We start from the raw sequence: 11404 nt of genomic DNA, 5'->3' as shown, positions 1-11404 counted from the left end.
AAGAGGAATGTTATCAATAGACCACTTTCATAAATGGCTGCTGAATTAATATTCTTTTGTTTCAATTTAAATTAGCCCTACTGGCCTCGTTCTCCAGTACAAAATTCAAAAGAATACATTATCTCAAGCGCGGCCAGAAGGGCTAATTTAAATTTAAACAGAAGAATATTTAGGCCCTGTTTACAAGCAAGGAGGGTAACCCTTGTGCTAGGGTTACTCTAGCAGGCGAGTCAAAGATAGCCAGGGTTTACAAGCAAAATTTCACAGGTAGGGTTACACTGCCACCCGGGACAACTTACCTATGCTTGGTAACCGCACGCATCGTTATCAATGTTCAAAGGGTCTGGAAACAAGTAAAAAGTTGTCCCGGATAGGCGAGTTATCTCCACCAGAGCGTTTACAAGGCAGCTAGGATTACCCAAGCGCTAGGGTAACCCTAGCGCTCAGCTAGGGTTACCCTAGTGCTAGGGTAACTCTAGCTGCCTTGTAAACACGTCGATGAAAAAAAGAAGAAATGTGGGAGCGTTAGGGTAACCCTCCTGCCAGGGTAACCCTAGCACTAGGGTTACCCTACCTGTTTGTAAACAGGTAAACAGGGCCTTATTATACGGCAGCCATTTATGAAAGTGGTCTATTGCATACTCAGTGATTTTCAAATTCAAAGAGGGAACGAGCTCAAAAGAATCTCACTGGGGAGGGCAAGGAGTTTCCTGCATCTTTTCTAGTGCCCGGTCTCTCTCAATTCATACTCTTCAATATGGCGGATATTTCGGTCGTATCCGGGGACATCTGTACTAAGCTCGGAGAAGGACCAACTTGGGATGCAGCTACGCAGAAATTATTTTTTGTGGACGCCTTAGACTACAGTGTGCATATCTTGGATGTCGAAACGGGAAAGGTATTGAGAGAAACGAAAAAGTGACTGCAAAGTTTACTTGGGAGGAGGCGATCGTTGCACGTTTAACTGCATGGCGTTGGCACTGGATGCCGTTAGATGGCTTTTCATTTTCTAGTTTTACCTGAATGGAGTTTACTCCTGCTGGGGTAATATTTTATAGGAGAGAAGTTTACTTAGGTACTCGTATAGATAAACTTCCCGAGCGGGTCTAAATGCACTCTTAGATTAGACAGGGGGGGGCGGAAGGGAGGAAAGCCAACTCCCATAGAGGTCTTGATCCATAAAGCAGTGGTACTGACATCATATCAGGAATTGGTAATAGTTTTCCAAAGCCCCCTACCATTGTAAATCAAAGCAGTACTCCCATTAATAATAATCTAATTTTTAGTCCTTGCCTTTGTTTTCTTTATCCAAGCAATCTGTATACATAATGAAGTATGAGGCTGTGCTGATACCATACCTAGGAAGTTACTGGTTGATGTCCTTTTGCATCAATTTAATTATTTAGTTTTCTTTTCCTTAATTTTGTTATTAGGCCAAAAATTATCAGCTAGATGGGATAGTTGGATGTGGTAAGCCTTAAACTGAATTTATGTTGTCAGTAGTAACAAATCCTATGATCGATATACTTCTTAGCTAAATAAATTTTAAGTTTCTAAAGCTTACTTTTTGAGTGTTAGCCCTTGGTCAAAGGGAGTTGAGAAATTTTGGGTGGTGTTTGGTTTTCAAAAAGATGGAGCTATACTATTGGTAGGGTCATGATAACAGGAAAAAAAAAACATGAAAAATAAAGTAGTTGAATGGAAAGCATTTGCTGATAATGTTGGAATTATGAGTGCTAAATTTTAATATCAATAAGAGTTTTGTTCGCTACTCATATTAATTGACTGATAAAGTTTGAATTTTTGTTTGGTGATGGTGCGTCTTATATAGCAGTATGACGCTTGTCACATAATTATTGGCCTCATTTTTTCCACATTTTTTTCAGTTGTTCCCAGAAAGAGAGGTGGTTCTGTAATCCTGGCATGTGAGAGAACAATAAGATTTTTAGATCTTGAGGTATAGGCTACCACCATCTAGTTTTACCTTATTCAAGATATTCAGATTTTCAATTATTTTATTTCAGTTTAAACCGATTTTCAACCGCCTCCCCGTTAGCTCAATTGATAGAGCGCTGGACTGATGTGCGGGAGGTCGAGGGTTCGAGCCCCAGCCGGACCAACACTCAAGGTCTTAAAATAATTGAGAAGAATATGCTGCCTTTCTATAACATCAAGAAATGGTTTAGATATTCTAGTCTTCTCGGATAGGGACGAATAAATGGAGGTCCCGTCTCCTGCAGGGTTAGGGGTAGGAGACATTAATTTCCCACTCACGAGATTACTGTGTGATGGATGTCCTCCCCTGGGGTGGGATGGGTGGGTTGTTGTCTTGCATTTCATACATGAGCCTCTGGCTCGGGCAATATGGGTAACCATGCCCCACGTAAAGACATTAAACTTTGATTACTATTACTACTTACTTAACTAGAACCAGAAATATTTAAAAAATTTTTAGAAAAGTTATCAAATACATTTTGTTTTTAAAAAAATGTTGAAATATTTTTCATTAATCAATATTTTTATTTTTAATTTTTTTTGCAGACTGGGCAGCAGGAAGTAGTTGCTACAGTTGATGGTAAGTTTGTAAGTCTATACTTCAATTTTGGAATTTTCTGTCTTTTAAACTCTTAACACCCTATTACATCGGTATCCATAATCTCCATACTCTTTTCTACACATTTTTTTGGGTATTGACCCTGGAGAATTTATTTTAACAATCAAAGCTTTTAAGGTTGGTGATCATTTCCTTGATTCTCATGATCTTCAGTAATAGATGATTCAGCAGGATTGCTGATAGGAAATATTAGATGCTGCATGGTTAGGCACTCTTAGGGTTTTTAAGCTGGGTTAATATGATGTATTGGTAAAGGCTGATAGTTTCTAAAGAAACTGTTTGGGGCTTCGTCGGTGGGGGTAACGAAATAATTTCAATGTAGCAACAAAGTTTAAATGGTATATTGGCCACTATTACGATTATAAAAGCTGACGTTTCGAGCATTAGCCCTTCATTGGAGCAAATCACTCCACAAAGGGCTAACGCTCGAAACATCAGCTTTTATAATTGTAACGGTGGCCAATTTACCATTTCAACTTTGTTGAGATATTGAAGTTATGATGTATTGGTAGTTTGGTAATGGTTAAGAAGTGTACTAGAATTAATTTTTTTTTTTTGAACATGTTGTCTGTTTTGCAGAAGATAAACCAGAAAATCATTTTAATGATGGAAAGTGTGACCCAGTGAGTAACTAAATTATTACAAAAACTTACTGAGCTATACTTGATATGTATTTGACATTAAGAAAATGTTTGATTTGTGTTTTTTATGTTGTGAGGCATGAAAATTTTGTGGGAGTTACAATTAACACATTGGTGATTTCTTGTATTAATCAGACAGAAACATTAATTTGTGGGGTGCAGGATGACAACTAATTTCTGTCAGGAACAAAATTTGTGATTTTCTCTTCTCAACAAGCAGAGGAAATTTCAGGGGTTGAGGAAATGCTTCATTTTCAAATTTTGTGACTAGCTCAGTCATGAGGATGGTAGAATAATTATAACTTGTAGTATAATATTTCTGGTGTTCAAGGCATAATTTATGTTTTGCAGATTAAAGGACAATCTGAAAAAATTTAAACATGCAAAATATTTACGCTCTATGTTTAGATTGTTAGACACACAAGGCCTACTACTGTTCTAATAATAATAATAATAATAATAATAATAATAACACCTTTATTTAGACATGATAATGTTTAAAGCTGAACAGCTTGTGGGGTTGTGTATAAATCCAAATAAAACTGTAAATTAAATAAATTCAAATGATGATGGTTTTTGAGGAGAGGGGAAAACCGGAGTACCCGGAGAAAAACCTCTCAGAGCAGAGTAGAGAACCAACAAACTCAATCCACTTATGACGCCAGGTCCAGGAATCAAATCCAGGACACATTGGTGGAAGGCGAGCGCTCTCACCACTGCGACAGCCCTGCTCCCCTTGATATTTCCTTATGTGAAATATCAACCGTATGTTTTCTTCTGCAAGGCTGGAAGATTTTGGGCTGGCACCAAAGGTAGAGAAACAGGTGTTGGAATTCTGCCTCCTGAGCAAGGGTCTCTGGTTAGTATACATGTTGTAGTTCAATTTTATCCTTGGTTCAAATTTTATTTTCCTTTGTTTCAAACTCATTATCATACATTAACATGACCGAGAACAAAGGAAAATAAAGTTTGAACCAAGTATAAAATTGAACTACAGCATTATACATTGCTGAATGACTTTTAGTTAAAACTGACATATGTTTTGAGAAAATTCCAAAAGTCGTTGCTGAAAGAGCAGTGAAGATTTTTAACCCTTTAACCCCCAAAAAGTGACCAGTATCTAATTTCTCCTTGCAATATCACTCCTGAATCACACATTAAGGTCAGGAGAATAAAGAAAATGATCACCAAGTAAAAATTATCTTGATTGTCAAACAAACCTGCCTTGTCAGCACCTTAGGAAATGTATATATATATATAGAACAGTATGGACAATATGCATACTGATGTTAAGGTGTAAAGGGTCAATTGCTGGTTTCTTTAATGGCCATCTGTGGTAATTATTAGTTATTATTTCCAAGCCATATGTATCCCTGTTGTCAGAGTGCCCTTTTCCTTCTTCTCTGCTTTTATATGAGAATGAAAACTTGGGTATATAATTATCATTGTGGGATTATTTGAAATTAATACAGGGCAAGTCTCATTTGAGTGTAAACTTCAGATGACAGAAAACTTAATAAAATTATTTTTATTCTTGATTCTATTGAGACTTTTGGTACTGAGAGAGGCATGAAGTAGCAATGTGAATGCCATGTTCTGGTTGTGAATAATATACTTACATGAAAAAATCTAAATTAAGCAATACAATTATTATTTTGATTGAATCCTGATTTTTTTTTAATTTAGTTTTCACTCAGTGGTGACAGAAAGCTCACAAAGTGGATAGACAAGGTGCAGAAGAGTACAATTATTAAAAAGTGAATAGAAAATGATAACAGACATGTGTAAAATCATGCATTTGTTGATGTGATTGTAAACTACATGGAACAGTGTACATTTGCTAACTAAAGAGACAAAATTAATTCAGTCCTCTGTTATTATGGGTTAAATTAGTGAAGTGTTGAATAGATGCAAAGCAGCAAATCATCCTGTTGATTGGATATGTTTGCAATTTATTTGAGCATAACACACGTCAGCTCTTAGTAATGGTCATTTTCAAACTACTGCTCATCTTTTTTCGTGATTCTTTGTTTTTAAATTCATTTGTTGTTGACCGTCAAGACAAGTTTTTAAAATGGACCTAATTCTTCAGTTAATTACTGCCTTGAATAAGCACGTGGGTGCTTATTTAAAAATTTCAGCAAAAAGTGAGGGCACTTATCTGAGGGGGGTGCTTATTTGATGATTTATCCTAGGGGGTGGGCACTTAATTGGGGCGGGTGCTCATTTGAGGAAATTTGAAATGTTTTCTTGAGAAATTCAAGTGATTTGTAATATTATAAATACATTTTTTTTTTCAGATTACAATATCCAATGGCATGACATGGAGCTTGGATGAAAAGACATTTTATTACATTGACACAGTCACCAGGCAAAGCCTTCTTAATTTTTCCCCCTTAACCCTTTACACTCTGACAATTTAGTATTCATATTCTCCATACCCTTTATTTTACATTTCCTTTGGTGCTGACAAGGAGAATTTGATTAACAATCAAAGTTTTTTAGGTTGTATTTGTATTGTATTGTTTTTAACAATTTGCCAAAGGCAGATAAATTTACAACAGGAAAAGCTTGTCTCCTACTAGGTAAATTACCTTTCCCTACCCCCAACCCCAATTTCAGTAAACAGGTCAGACCACAGCACCGGAAGCTAAGTTCCCTGCTCTTTGCGATAAGTGTTTAATTGGTTCTCATCCCCTGCTAACCAGTATAGAGAAGATGCAGGAGACAGGGCCTACGTTTTTTTCGGCCTTATCCAAGACTAGAATGCCTATCCATTTCTTGATATAATAGAAAGGTAGCACATTCTCCTTTATTTTCAGGATTTTAGTTAATGATTCAGTGGTATTTTAACAGCTGTAACAAGAAATTAAATGCTGGTCACACATAGGATATGAAGGATTAAGTGTGATGAAATAGTTTTCAATATTCATTATTTTTGCTTTTAATTAGTTGCAGTAACTGTAAATTAAGGGTTTGCTTTACATTATTTTATAGTAAAATATATGCATTTGATTACGATGATGAAGCTGGGGCCATATCAAATCGAAGAAGTGCAGTGCAGGTTGACCCATCACTTGGTGTAAGCTTACTGATTATGTAGAACTGTGTTTAATTTGCAAGACAGCATACAAAAAAGGAAAGAAAAAAAATTGGAGAACAATGTTTGAGTGGCTTGAGTGAGTTAATTAATAAATATTACATGAATATCTTTTTTTTCTTTTTTAGTATCCAGATGGAATGACAATTGATTCAGAAGGAATGCTCTGGGTTGCTATGTATGATGGTTGGAAAGTAAGGCAATGATCTGGCTCAAATATGTGGTAACAGAAGATACTATGCCAGCTTTGTAAACTGTTTTATCTTATTATCTATGTTGTTTGTATACATTTAATCAATTGTGCAATCATTATCAATAATTCAAAGGTACCTTTCATCTGTGGTTTCAGTTGTGAAGAAATTACCACTGACAATTAACTGTAAATGTTATTATAAAGACAGTGAAAATTTTTCTACATGTCTTGCCAAGTGGGTGGGTGGGTGGATGGGCAAGGCAGGGGAGAGATCTGCATGCACCTGTAACACGAGATAGTTTTGTTCAAATTTGAGTTGTCTGGTCCTTCCGATTCAGTTATCAGGCAAATATTTGTAATTTGATATGATTATCCCTTTACATCTTAACATATCAGTATGCATATTCTCAATACTGATCTCTATACATTTCCTAAGGTGCTGACAAGGAGAATTTGTTTCACAGTCACTGAAGAGCTTCTTTAGTTGATGATCATTTCCTTTATTCTCCTGCATGACCTTAATGTTTGATTCAGGATTGTTATTATCCAACTGTGCTTCGTAGAGTACAAATACTGCATGGGACGAGTACAAATATCACGCGATATTTGCATGTACTCCAGAAATTAATATCCACGAAATTCCCCCGCACTGCAATGACAATTTGGCATGTTGGATAATAAATCTCTTATTAGACGTTTTGTTGTGTAGTATCGCTGAGTATTTTTACTCGTTGTTTGTATTTTGACTCACCCTATGGGCCCATCAAAATATGGCACAACTCGTATAAATACTCAGTGATACTACACAATAAAACGTCCAATAAGATATATATATATTTTAAGGAGCCAGTCACTCTTAGGGGTATTAAAGGATTATATGCCTCCTTCCTAAAAATAACTGTACCAAGGTTTTGGACCTCCTCAAGCTATTGTATTTGTATTTGTTGTCTGCAATGAGTAATATCATCTTTATTTGTTACATGTGAAAGGTCCCGTCCGGACCAACACTCAAGGTCTTAAAATAATTGAGAAGAATTTGCTACCTTTCTATAACATCAAGAAATGGTTAGATTTTCTAGTCTTCTTGGATAGGGACAAATAAATGGAGGTCCCGTCTCCTGCAGGGTTGGGGCAGGAGACATTAATTTCCCACACACGAGATTACTGTGTGATGGATGTCCTCCCCTGGGGTGGGATGGGGGGGTTAGGACAGCAGGTCCACATCAGCTATTACAGCTGCCAATTAATCAACCTGCTTAAACAAATAAATGAACTTCAACTTCAACTTCATTTCTCTTTTAAAGGTGGTGCGTTTCAACCCAACCTCTGGTGCAAGGCTTAGGACAGTAGATTTACCTGTTGCCAAGGTGACATCCTGTTGTTGGGGTGGAAAGAATCTAGATGAACTGTTTGTTACATGTGAAAGGTACACCATCCCACCTGACTTCTTACATCAAGTTATAATTAACAAATGGTAAACACCGCAGCGTACACTATTGAGTTATGGATGCACGCGGGAGGTTGCTAAGCACGAAAGAAGCGTAAGAGTCGCTCAAGGCGATAGCCGAGAGCGACTCTAGCTTCTTGAGTGCTTAGCAAACCTCCCAAGTGCATCCATAACTCAATAGTGTATGCTGTGGTGTTTACCATTTGTTTTATAACCTAACATTGATACATTGTAGCTAAAGTCTGAGTTCCCTTTTGTTTAACAAATCTTACGCGACCAGAAAAAACAAGCGTGCGCGGAAAAATAGTCTTTGCATTTGCTCACGTCAGCAGCGTACACCCATGGACAAATGGGGGACGCTAAATTGACCAATCGGAGCACGCGCTTTACTTTGGTTATGTTATAATTAATTGTAGAATTTAAGGTATAAAAAAAAAACAGAATGTTGCACACTACAGGTATGATATTTTGCTATTTTGTATCTTCTGTAGAACTCCTTTGTCTTCATATTCTTTGTATTTAGGTCATACAATCAATAATCGTGTGTGTGTAATTGTAAAGTTTGCTGGATACTAACTTTGATTTTTTCTCTCCTAAATGAAAGGTTCATAACACTTAATGCACTATTTTCTTTTTAGCTTGAGGTTATCTCCAGAGGAAAGGAAAGCTCAGCCTCTGGCAGGTTCTGTATTCCGAATTAAGAATCTAGGGACACGTGGGTTACCAGCTATAGCATTTAATGGTTAAACAGAGTTCACTGATTTTAAAATAAAAAGTTAGTTAGGTTTTACATGTTGATCTCTCTCTGAAATAAACTGAATTTCAATTGGAGCAAGAAAAGGAAAGTCTGTTGCATTTCTTAAAGTTTCAGAGAAACCAAATGATTTTAAATTGAGGATGGTAAATTTGACATAGGGTTAAAGGCTGATTGTTTCTAAAGAAACTGTTAGGGGCTGCGTCGGTGGGGGTAACGAAGTAATTTGGATGTATCAACAAAGTTTAAATTGGCCACTGTAACGATTACAAAAGCTGATGTTTCGAGCGCTAGCTCTTTTTCGGAGTGAATGGGTTATCCAGACTCATTTATTCCAGACTTGCACAGCAAACAAGACTTGTTTGTGGGTGACTACATACTGCTAAACAAGACTTGTAGGCCTTCAAGTGTGCTCTCACATGTTAGAGTATAAATAATGCAGTTTTGGTGCAGGCAGTGATTGTTTAAAGGGTGTGCTATGGTCATTTTATTTCTCACTTAGATGAAATTGTTAAGATGATATTAAATTTTGTTAAATTATCAAAAATTTTAAGGATATTCCTTGAAAATTATGAATATTTTATTTAATTTAATTTAATAATAAGTTCTTATATAGCGCATTAAAATTGAACTCTATGCGCTTTACAATTACAAAATTAACAAAATTTCAATAAAAATCCTATACATGCAATTCGCTACTCTATCTAAACTAATGAATTATTACGTGTTATACATATGTTTGACAACGTACGATATCAAAAAATCTGGTGGCTTAATTTTTGAAAAGATAAGTTTTCAATAAGCGTTTAAAGGAGTCAACAGATTCGGCGTTTTTTATGCATTCAGGTAGTTGATTCCACAAATACGGTGCGGCGTAGGAGAATGCTCTTTGCCCATACGTTTTAGTTTGAATTGTTGGGACCTCAAGTAGATTCATATTTGATGAACGGAGGTTTCGTGCTGGAACATATCGACTAATTCTCCTCTTTAAGTCAAAAATAAGTACCAGTATGTAATTGGCTTTTAGTCAAAATATGAAATAATTTAATATCCCTTGGGGCTTGCAATGTGCATTACAAGTCTTAAGCAGGGACAAAGAAATAGCCACTCAAAGAAGTACATGTGTTACATACATGAACACAGCTCAACATGACCAGTTCCAAGGATTTTTTTTATCACTCTCTAATCCTAGGAGAAAGTGGCGGGAAAGCCAAAGCTTTAGAAGCTAGCTGTTTAGCTCTGTCAGCTCTTGTAGTACTTACATCTATTCACTATAAACCAGCCTTGGTTATAAATAAAAATAATCAGCAATAAAAATCCACCTTTAATCATCATTCATTGTCTCAATGAACTATCTTAGACTGTAGATGTTAATGAGATCTTCAGTCTTACAGTAACCATAAATTGTTTCTGTACCAGCTAATCTAGTTATAAAAGATTGTTGTGATCTCCAAGACTTCTAAGAACATCAAAGCAAACTTTGGGTAATTTAGAAGCAGAGCTCTCGAACTGTCAGCTGACTGTCCCGTAAGATGTCGTCTGACAGGCTACCAACAGATTACCAAAGGCTGACATCAAAAAACTGTTCAGCAAGAAAACTGGAAAAATTAACTACTATATGCATGGCATGCATGGAAATGCATGTCTGAACATATGTTTACTTGTAAACTTATATTCCACTTTTTAAAACGGCTAAGCGGCCAAAGAACTTTTTATTATAGAATAGTTAACTTATGGAATTCTTTGGATCACTCTCTTAAATTGTGTGATTTAGTCACTGTCTTTAAAAATCACCTGAAAACCAAACTGCTCAAAGAAATGTAATTTTCTATTTATATATTTTTAGAAGCTTCTTAGTATATGATATGAGTCTTGGGATCGTATATTAGTCATTGTTATTCTTATTTGTGATTATAAGTAACTCTTGTGTATTGTCTTTGAAAAGCCTCCTTTACGGAAAGTCAATAAAGTATGTATGTAAAAACAATTGTGTTGTAGATATGTTGAGAAATATAGCAAGTAATTGATCAAAAATAAGCTTTATTGTTTAGTTTGTGCTGGTAGGTAAAGTCTGTTTATAAGCCTAGTGGCCCATTAGGCCGGTGCTTAACTCCGCTTCCTGTAGCATGAAGTGACTAGGAGTACTATTTCTACTCCCCCATGGATGGGATGCCAGTCTATCGCCTGGTTACTCCCCAGCATTAAATTGCTGGTACCCATTTATACACCTGGGTGAAGAGAGGCACTGTGAGAGTAAAGTGTCTTGCCTAAGAACACAACACAATAACCTGGCCGGGGATCAAACCCAGACTCGATCCAGAGTTGAGCGCACTAACCATGAGGCCTCCGCGCCTCCACAGTTTGTGCTGGGCACCATTCAATTATCATCAACATATAAAATTATATTGAACAACTACAAAACAAACTTTTAAACATTATTTGAGTTGTTTCTACTCTCTCCAGCCTTCTCACTTATCAATACTTACTTAGTTTTAAGCTCATAAAACTTGAGACTTAGTTTTACTTGCTCGAAGCTAAAGAAATTTTCTTGGAAAAGTCATTAAATAATGCTACAGTTCTGTCTGACAATCTTCAAAGGTTATCTAACCTTACTACGTGTATCTTCAGCAGATACTGTTGGCAAAATAAACAAAT

At 36.3% G+C, this 11404-nt stretch overlaps 1 protein-coding gene across 3 annotated transcripts; it reads left to right on the top strand.

Moving 5' to 3' along the window:
- Positions 1 to 732: 732 nt before the first annotated feature.
- LOC111327588 (regucalcin) lies at positions 733 to 10736 on the top strand. Of its 3 annotated transcripts, none has more exons than XM_088745891.1 (12): positions 733 to 898; positions 1434 to 1470; positions 1887 to 1957; positions 2542 to 2575; positions 3194 to 3237; positions 4040 to 4114; positions 4942 to 4986; positions 5556 to 5626; positions 6253 to 6337; positions 6484 to 6549; positions 7853 to 7974; positions 8634 to 10736. In XM_088745891.1, the coding sequence occupies exons 1-12, from the start codon at positions 758 to 760 to the stop codon at positions 8740 to 8742; spliced, it is 900 nt and encodes a 299-aa protein (XP_088602017.1). In that variant the 5' UTR covers positions 733 to 757; the 3' UTR covers positions 8743 to 10736. The 3 variants fall into 3 exon arrangements, with proteins under 3 accessions (XP_088602017.1, XP_088602018.1, XP_088602019.1); XM_088745893.1 differs by having other exon boundaries at positions 757 to 1044; XM_088745892.1 differs by lacking the exon at positions 4040 to 4114.
- The last annotated feature ends 668 nt before the right edge of the window (positions 10737 to 11404 follow it).

Source organism: Stylophora pistillata, chromosome 14 (genome assembly GCF_964205215.1).
Source record: "Stylophora pistillata chromosome 14, jaStyPist1.2, whole genome shotgun sequence".
Taxonomy (NCBI): Eukaryota; Metazoa; Cnidaria; class Anthozoa; order Scleractinia; family Pocilloporidae; genus Stylophora; species Stylophora pistillata.
The sequence above is the reverse complement of the archived record's forward strand: the minus strand, read 5'-3'. Positions and strand labels throughout refer to the sequence as shown.